The sequence below is a fragment of the Rhyacophila brunnea genome, unplaced genomic scaffold (genome assembly GCF_057557595.1).
Source record: "Rhyacophila brunnea isolate RB1 unplaced genomic scaffold, BYU_Rbru_1.0 scaffold_19, whole genome shotgun sequence".
NCBI classification, from domain to species: domain Eukaryota; kingdom Metazoa; phylum Arthropoda; class Insecta; order Trichoptera; family Rhyacophilidae; genus Rhyacophila; species Rhyacophila brunnea.
In genome coordinates, this window is record NW_028232848.1 from 2,374,554 (window position 1) to 2,384,632 (window position 10,079).

The 10,079-nt window shown below is 32.5% G+C and overlaps 1 protein-coding gene across 1 annotated transcript in view; it reads left to right on the top strand.

Annotated features, from left to right (window-relative positions):
• Positions 1 to 3,727, top strand: part of AdamTS-B (ADAM metallopeptidase with thrombospondin type 1 motif B) — a 409,878-nt gene extending 406,151 nt beyond the window's left edge. Inside the window, exon 19 of the mRNA XM_085946122.1 lies at positions 455 to 3,727. Coding sequence (XP_085802248.1) covers positions 455 to 604 — 150 coding nt within the window. The 3' untranslated portion in view covers positions 605 to 3,727. The remainder of the gene's footprint in view (positions 1 to 454) is intronic.
• Positions 3,728 to 10,079: the final 6,352 nt, after the last annotated feature.

Below are 10,079 nucleotides of genomic sequence, written 5' to 3' on the forward strand. Positions count from 1 at the left end.
AATTCGGCTTCGATTATGATCGACATAATTCTAAAAATAGCACTCACGTTGTTACGTTCCGTCATTTATTTTTGATTCGAAACTTGACTAAATTAAGCGCTCTACTTCTAAATACCGACGATAGATGACATTCAATATTTTTATTATAACCTAGTCCTAGACAATTTAGATATTTATTTATTTAAATTAAATACTTGAAAATAGAAGTTAAGCTTTAAATAATCGCTTAGTATGGAGCCTTCGCCACTGGGATTTAGGTAGGTGGAGGCTCGATGTACTAACTGCTTTTGTGTCCCTCCCACGATAAAAATTAAAATAAATTCTAACTACTAAAAGACTTCTCAATTTAATAATTTTTCTCTAGTACTGTGGAAATTTATGATCTTTTCTTTTCGAGTTTCACCAGAGCTCATACATTTCTACATGCTCATGATTATATTTTATATGTTTTTAGAATCATCACACTCACCAGAGAAAGCGACGCGTGTTCTGCCTGCACAGAACTGACAACCGCCTACTGGCAGACGACGAGTGCGATCACAAGTATAAGCCCACCCTCCACATCCCATGCACGGGACTGGCCAAGTGTTCACACCGGAATTGATTCCAGCGTCCGTCGGCACGCTACAATGAACCAACATCCCGAATGTTGCCATCGCACGTTGCGGATACCCTCTCGCTCTCTCCAAAAAAGGCACTTGAGGGACGGTGAAATGGCCGAGCTCTCACGGGCAACGAAGGCCGCCGTCATCTGCAACCTCGACTTTTTGCTTTCTACATATGCGATAGTATAATGTGTATTTAACAAAACAACTGCGTGTGTCTCTGCCCATCTGTACGTCTGACGCATTAATATTTTGCATTTATATGAGACGTAAAAAAAAATTGGCACAAGAAAGAAAATGAATAAAATGCTAGGCGCCATGATAGAATTAAATTCTTTTAACCAAAGATTTTGGACAAATGCTACATAATATTTACATTCTTTTTACCTACTATAACACTTCATAGCAATATTTCTAGAATGTTTTTACGATTGTTGTATTGGTAACAATAGAAAAGTTAAAATTCTTCACATTGGCATTAGTGTATGTAAATAAAATGAAAATGAAAACCTGTTGACATTCTTTGCTTACGTATATTTACATTCTGTTATTTTCAATGTTTCGTTTAAATAATGATGGTTCATTGCATTATAAACTTTACATTTTGGTTTTCAACTTTAATGTAAGGCACAAGCTAATTTAATTATTAGCATCTGTTACGTAATCCATTATTAGCATCACATTCATTTATCGATTAGTACATATAATTTGTATATCCAATTTATACACAAAACTCACATCTTCATATATTTCTGCTGTCAAATTTCATCATATTATCTATTGCTTTGAATTGAATTTCAAATCTTGATACAGTATAACCCCGATAATTCGAAATTGATATAAATTTTATGAATTTTCCCAAAAATTTCGATCTACATTGAATTCCGAATTAACCGTGTACATATTAACGGTGTTTTACTGTATACAATGTCTGTTTTTCTTCTAAATCTTTGGTTTGAATCCGTATCTTGTATAAAAAGAAGCATGGGAATCGAAGTTTGTTGCACGAAAACGAGTTACGTACAAGAGCCAATTTTTTTGTTTTCGTCTCATCTAAAAACAAAATAAGACATCAATGATCTAGCGTTGTTGGCAGTAGCTGTTTCAGTTATTTAGAATCTTATGGCTGGATGTTGTAGCATTTTTATTAGCTTTACGCGAGTGTTTTTCTACCGAATCTCAAAAACTGTGTATGAATTTTGATAGTAACTTCGAAATGTTTTACACTTTGGATCTGTTATGTTTCCATCACTTGTAAGCCATAACGAAGAGTGGATATCGAAAGTGTTTTACGAAAGCTTGGATCGTATATTTGTGTCAGGATGTGTTAGTAATGTATCTCTTTGAAGTTTTGCATCTGTACAATATTACCATAATTATTCTTACAAGTTGCTTAAACTTTTATGCCAAAATGGAATTTTTTCATTGTGTCCATAGGGCATAGATCAACTGACGTAAAGTTATGATATATTACGCATAATAATTAAAGTGACTGCAAAAATAATTCAACAATACCTTACTTTTGATGCAAAAATAACGAAATATTTTAAAAATTAACTCGTTTACTTCAAAGAGATTCCGAACAAAAACACGTGCAGTTATTCCAAAAGCATTTTAATCTGACTTCTTGTATAGTGATAACAGAGGCAATTAGTATAAAATTGAGTATATAATGATATTGAACATCGAGCGGCCTGATTATGAGTAAACTTTTTCTTTTAAGGGTCGATTAGCGATATGAATGTAACTTATCGCTTGTGAATAAACATGACTTAGATTAAATGGCATTTCATTATAAAAGTATTGTGAAGACGAAATCTTTCGGCACTTTGAGGATTATACGCAGTGGGGCCAACCGATGAATGAAAAAAAATTCTTGCTGTGCTCTTCGTTTATTGGTTACCATAGGGTACGAATAAACACCAGACGAAGCATTTTTAAAAATTCCAGATATGTATTAATTCCATTGGGCAAGAATTGATAATTATTTACAATACCAATGCATACCACGTAACATCCAATACTATTGTTCTCATCCAGGGTTAATTAATTTTTTAAACGCCCATTTATGATATGTTTATTTCCAAATACCGACTAGACGACTTATGCTTAAAATCTAACAAAAAAATATGTACTTATTCTATATCGTTATTTATCTGTTAAAACCTTTGATGTGACGAAATTAAATTTTTAGTAAACCATGTTCCAACACGCCTAAGCGCGGGTATATGAGCTTTCACAGAGTGGATGTTATAATCACAGAATTTTCTACGAAGAATAGTTATTGCCTTACATTGCGAAAACAACATGCATTTTTTTGACCAGCCATGTGTTAAAACCTCCGACCCATGTCTTCGTATTTATACAAGGACTGTCGCTCTACCGACTAAGCCGACATGGTGAAGGACAAAACACGAAGGTGCTTTCATTTTTTTTGCAAGGTGTGAATAACTTGAGATATCTAAATAACGGGTAGTAAAGGGCTTGTCATCGTTGAGTGTTTGTAATAGCTCTGATGTGATCACTACGTAAATTGGTGAATATTTCAGTGTTATGAAAATAAAACGTGGTAAATCGAAGGTATTAATTATATTTTAATTTTGATGTTATTATAAAACGATGACCGCGTGGCTTAAGCGCCGTGGGTCCCAGGTTCGAATTCTGGGTCTGGCAAGTACACATATTGTTTATCAATTTTTGTATGAGTCAGAGTATGGACCTAATAGCTTGAGCAAGTGATTGACATCCATTTCTCGTCAAAACAAAATCTGTTGATATATATCTCCACTCTGTGGAGGCCCATATGGTCCTGTTAGGATTGGACATGGTCGAAAGAAAAAATGTTCAGTAAATATAATTATTAAATTGTCACATCTGACGTTTCAACAGCTATAACTTCCAAAATCCACCACAAACACAATGAAAAAATAGTACAAAAGCGTTGTTTACCACAAATATTAAATTGTGGACATATCGGTATTTGAAAATAGACACCTCATATCTCCGATGTTTACAATTGTGGAATGGCTCAGGTCACCACCGAGGTAATGAATGGTGGAATTCGTTGGAAAACTTTATTCATAAGTCAAGGAAAATGTGTATTATTTTTTAATCTACAGACTAAAAATGAAAATACGGATTGATGCATTTATATTGAAGCTAGAACTTGAAGTCCGATGCATTACGACCACTGACGTAACGGTAGTTTATTAACTTATCTTATATTTTTCGTTATAAAATTAAGTTCACACCAAACTGTGAATTAACAGGCTGCCATATTTTTTCTAGAAATAGTTATTGATTGAAAAATGTAATATAATATTATGAACCTAATTTAATATTAAAAATTATGATTAATATTTCGTACACCAATCAATATTTAGGGGAAAACATCCGTATTTATGGCAACACTTCTATCAAGCATGAGGTGCTTCCATTTAGTTCATACTGTAAAAAATATTTTTCTGTTGTATTAGGCTAAATTATTTATATACTCAACAGCTAAAAATATTTTTTCAAATAACCTCTACTCTATCAATAACAATATAATTGACAGTTTACGAACAGTCTATTTGATAGAGAATTGACTGGTTTTAAAAACAATAATTCCTCTGATAAAGTTTCCAATCATAATATGAGCACAAAGCAAGAATCGTTTGAAAACACATAACTTGGTAATGCTTCAGAAACAAAACAATTAGAAAAATCCTTGGATCGAGCTGAGGTTTTAGTTACATTTAATAATCATACCAAACATGTGCTTTATCTGCAGGCCTATTCTAACATATCTCTTAACATATCTCTTAACATCAAAGCTAATTGCGATAAATATAACACATTTATCACTTTACGTATTCTGGCGATTAATTATGTAAAAAAAGTTAACCGTCTGAACTGTCAAAAGGTGATATCTTTTAACAGCCACTCGCTTGAACCTCCTTCGAGAATGTAACAGAGTATGTCAATTTTACATATTGAGAATTGAGACGCAAGATCTGACTGTTATGACTAATAAAATAGTAGGTTATGTTGATACGTCTGACATGTCAATACAAAATCCTTGTGTTCGGCTCATTACCGACTAGATAGCGCTGGTTCAGCTTTATCCGCTTGGGTTCGGCAGTAGGAACATATCCGAATTTGACCGACATGTTTACCAACCTAAATTTTCGCCATATTAAGAATTAGAGATAGCCACCGCTAACCGTTTAGTGTAAAGAATACCTTCAGCGCTAATTTGTAAGAATGAAAATAACAGAAATGTGCCACAGTGATAACCGTTAAGAATAGACCTGCTGAGGTGTTTTTAAATATGTCAATAATGGCTACTGGCTTTCTTAATTTAAATCAATCCTAAATTTAGATTTTTTTCTGATGCTTTTTCCAAGATATGTATTTTTAATGAAAAATTTTAAATTCTTAATTAATATTATGTATTGTTAATTAAAAATTATTTAATTAATAATCGTTTGTTTAAAAGATTTTGAGTGCATTATTAATATGTATTTAAAAAATATAAATACACTACAAGATTAATTACAACGAAATATTATTGATGAAAACTCAATCTTCCATAATATGTGTAAATTATTTAAAATAGTTTTTTTTAACAATACTTGATATCATTCAGTTTGAGGATATTGTAATGTTAAATTAGTTAAAAATCACAGAAAATTCGCTTGTGTTTTTTTTATAATATTAACAAAATATTTAAAATAAATTTGCGTATTTATAGTTATAGGGAAGGTCTGAACTCAGTTTTAAGAGTCCTAGACCTTTGAAGTCGTTATTTATAATTTTATAATATAAAGTGATGATAATGATATATTGTAAGGACATTATTTCAATGTGTACTCTACGCTCTATTATTTGTCACTATTAATTTTCATAAATTTATTTCATATGTATATTAAACATGTATTTTTATTGAAGTATTAATTTAATTATTGATTTTTTTATGAAAATAAATATACATAAAATAAAAATTGTTTTTCTTATTCTTCGGCATATGGACACCACTCGGCGCCTCCAAGGATCCCTGTTACTATCCAGTCTTCTTTTATCGTTCCAGGTCATACTGATTTGTATGGTATCCTGACTTCAGACGATGTTGCGGTTACGTAAATAATAAAGAGACTTATATCATGGTGTTGATGCGAAAAGATGGTAAGTTGCTAGTTTAGGTATTTAGAGTGAACAACGGATTATGTGTCTATATATAAATATGTACCTATACTAGAAACAAAAATTGCAATTACTGTCAAACAAGAACTTCTTGTCCACGTGTTAACACTGTGAACTAACAATCCCCTCCAGTGGATCCAATCGCACTTCCGTTTTCAAATGAGGAACGCCCCCAAATTTATCATTTCATTTTACGCTCCCTCCATCAATTTATGTAATTTGAAGTGTTTTATAATAAAAATAAATATATAAAATATTAATAAACTTTTGGTTTATTGCGAAGAAGAAAAGTAGCATCCAAAAGGACAGCTGACACATTATTTAAACATGCCTATAGCATGTGTTACCGCCATGACAGATACGTCACTAGAAGTATTCCACATGCAACTACAGCGACTTCCTACTATCGCCGATATCTTGTCAGACAATACTCCATAACATGATTTCAAGACTTACCAACTTTTGGCAGTAACCCCACAATATTTTCATATGAATTCATTTCGACAGTGTTTAGGAAAAAGGGGGCGTAACCCTCGATTTTTCAAAAAATGCTTTTATTAGATATTAACAATGCATACAACTAAATACACGTTCTATAAAAAGGAAGGAAGCCGCAAATGCTGAATTATTATCTAAATTCAGGTTTTAATTGAGATTAATCAAGTTTTATTTTAAGGAAAAAAGCATTTACCCTCAATTTTAATGATTGTTCTGTAATAACTTCTTTAATTATTATTAGATCGAAAATATATTACACCAAATCATCAATCATCATGCACCCAATGTCTGTGCCTATTTTTTAAAAAATATTAAACTAAAATCATTCAAAAAACGTTTTTTGCCCCTCCTGTAAAATTTGTTCTGTGAGGGTTATGCCCTTTTTCCTAAACACGGTCGATTTAAGTATGGCCGCATAAAAGGTTCTCAATAAACATGACAATAAATGAGCAGTGTCTTTATTTCATAACATCGTCACTGTACAGGCCAATTGGCGTAACCCTCAAATATCAAAATTGTTCTGGAAGTGAAAAAAACTGGGCATTGGATTTACTTATTAGTTTATATAAAATTTATTTATTATTATATTTATTATACATTGAGAATTTTCTTTTATTGACACACCAGTAGCTTGCAATTAGAGGGTTACAGCACTTGGCTGGAATATTTTTTGTCAAGTTATAAATGGCTTAAAAATTAGTTTTGAATTATTTTGATATGAAATAATTCAGAAATAAGTCCATTGCAATCAAATGTCACTTCGGTGAAAAGTGAGGGTTACGTCAATTAGCCTGTCATAATGATAAAATGAAAAGTTAAAAAAAAACACAACACAAACTTTATTAAGTTATAGTTTATTCAAAATAATGTAATAAACAGAATCGACGAGTCAACCGACCATACAAAAAGATGTAATCATGTCAACTAATAATCTTTAAATTTCTGAACATTTAGTTTAGATGTCAAACAATAACATGTCAATAATAATATTATAATGAAATAATTTTGATATAAATCTCCAAAAAGAATAATCATTATTTGTTTTTACTGTGGATACATAGTTTTTTTTTTTTACTACATATTATTCATACGACAACATTAAATAAAATTAAAACATAAGATATTAATTTACATCGGCCAGTGTTTTATATATATATATTATTCATACCCACTCGACGGATTAGACATTATATTATAAAAATTGTATACAAAAGAAATAATACTTAACTAGACCAATTTCAATGAATGAACAGTTATGCCGATATGTATAAGCTTCGATAGTCATATCAAGATATGAATTAAATTAAATGCAATGATAATACTGAAATGAAATAGATAAGATGCAAAAAGAATATGCTTAAATTAGTATTTAGACATAAATTATATAATGGAGTCAAACAATTCAAATTATGAAACAAAAAATATTTTCTACGAGTTTGCCACCATGTTTTAAGATGAGGTGCTGGATGGCATTTTGCCGACAAATGCCGCTATCTAAATGGAAATGGCTGGAGCAACATTGAAGTCAATGCGCAGTGCAGTGACGTCCCGTGGGGGTAGGCAGGTTGAGCGTCGCTTGGGGCGGCAGTTACTCGAAGGGCGGCAAATCGGGGGAAATCATTCGGAATATATAGAAATAGCTACCTAAACTTAGTATTCATGAAAATATCTTTCCATTAAAAAAATCAGCTCTGGTTTTGTCGAGTTCGTGATATATAGTTTACTTCCGTTCCCCTTCGATGTCCTTGGTGACCAGAAACGACACGTGCAGATTTTCGAATAATTAGTCTGCTATTTTGGTAGTACAACACATTTCTCAGATATTGTACTCATGAAAGGATGATAAAAATAATGTATAAAAAAATGAGGTGGCATTTTGGCTCTGCCTAGGGGCGGCATTTTATCTAGGGACGTCACTGGCACAGTATCCGGGACACATGATTCGAGGATAGCATTCTGACGGTGCTGCTTTATGGTAGCGAATCATGGCACCTTAGGAAGGCTCAGAGCAACCGTATACTGAGCTTCGAAAACAGATGTTTGCGACGGATACTGGGTGTGAGGTATAACTTTAGAGCAGCGATACTCAACCTGCGGCCCTTTAAGCTTTTATGTGCGGCCCGAAACACATTTATTATCAGGATTTTCGTATATGTTGAGATTAATTAACACGATTAATTTAAAAAACACGCATAATTATTAAAAAAGGGGGTTTCATGATTTTTTTCGTCACACCAGTAGTGATGCAGCCCGCATTACTTTACAAATATATGTATTTGGCCCGAAGAAAAAAAAGGTTGAGTATCATTGCTTTAGAGTAATGATAAGATAAGAGAACGCACCAAGTGGCCTCTCGTCACGCTGAGAGTGAAAAGGCGACGTTGGGCCTGGCTGGGCCACGTGTTGCGGATGCCAGAAGAGAACCTCAACCTGGCTTGCCTGTTCTTCAAGCCAACCGGATTCCGGTCCTTCCTGGAAGGCAGCTAAATATGTACTATCTATAGAGCATATTATACGGCAGAGCTACGAGAAGTTGTTGAAATCAATGCGTATTTTAAAGGGTTTACAGTTTACACAGACAAATAGTTTGTCTAAATAGAGTTGTATTTTTGTCTGCATCATTGCATTGCATATACGCAATGAGTTGTGCGACTTGCACAATCCAAAAAGTTTCTGCCGTATTGTGCAAGTTAACAGAGTGTGTAAACCCACTATTTGACCCAGAGCAAGGTCCCAATGGATTCAATGAATGCCTGACAACCAAAATCTGATAAAGATTACCTTCACCCATTTGAGTGTGAAAAATGTAAAGATTTTCCATTCTAAAACATGGCACAAACTCACTTGACGTAGAACATAAATATCTTAATAATCTAAGTTTATTTTAGCTTGCCACACTGTCAGGCTTTTGAAATTTAGCAAAGTAGAAAAAAATTTGGTAATCTCACAGTACTGCTTATTATTTCAATTGAAAATCCATGCTAAATAAACTGGTAAATATAAGGAAACAAAATTATATTGATATAATAAAAAATATCAGTTATGTAATAGTATAATAATATATAAAAAAATATTCATTAGTTTTGTTTTTCATGGGTTCTTCCGAATTTTACGCAAGATCACTGGAAGTATACTGAGACGACTCGAATTTACACGTTAAGAAACACATTCATATTGCTCTACAATGCTTCAACCTAAAAACTTTAAATAGATCGCTGTCTCAATATTACAATTATGTAGTATAAGTAACATGGATGTAATATGTCATATCAATTCTAAAATATTTAAAAAGGGTATAGACAGTAGCTTATATTTTTATAGTATGTAAGGTAATTTTGCCTTTTCTAGTATTTGTAGCATGATGATAAACATCTAGTAAACACCCGAGAATAAGTCAATGTAATATAAAATTCAATTCTAACTTCACAACCAGTTCATTTCTGGACCCATTCTCTCTATTAGAAAGATCCGTTGCCAAGTAACATCACCTTAAAATTTCAATTAAATTATTCTCGTTTGTTTCAAAGTCATCCTATCCAAATATAATATAAACCGTGTGTGTATTTTCTTTTAAACTATTCATATACTCTTGGGTACTTCTCTACAACCGGTGAACACCGTTTCTTAAGAAACTACCTTTGATAAAACTTCAGGTATATTTGAAGGACTGTCACGTGAAAATGATACTTTACGTTATTTCCATAAAAAACTGAAATGTGTTAGTCATGACATGATCTGGTAAAATTGAAACAGCGAATCTACGGCCATCCTCTCACTACTCAAAAAAGACGA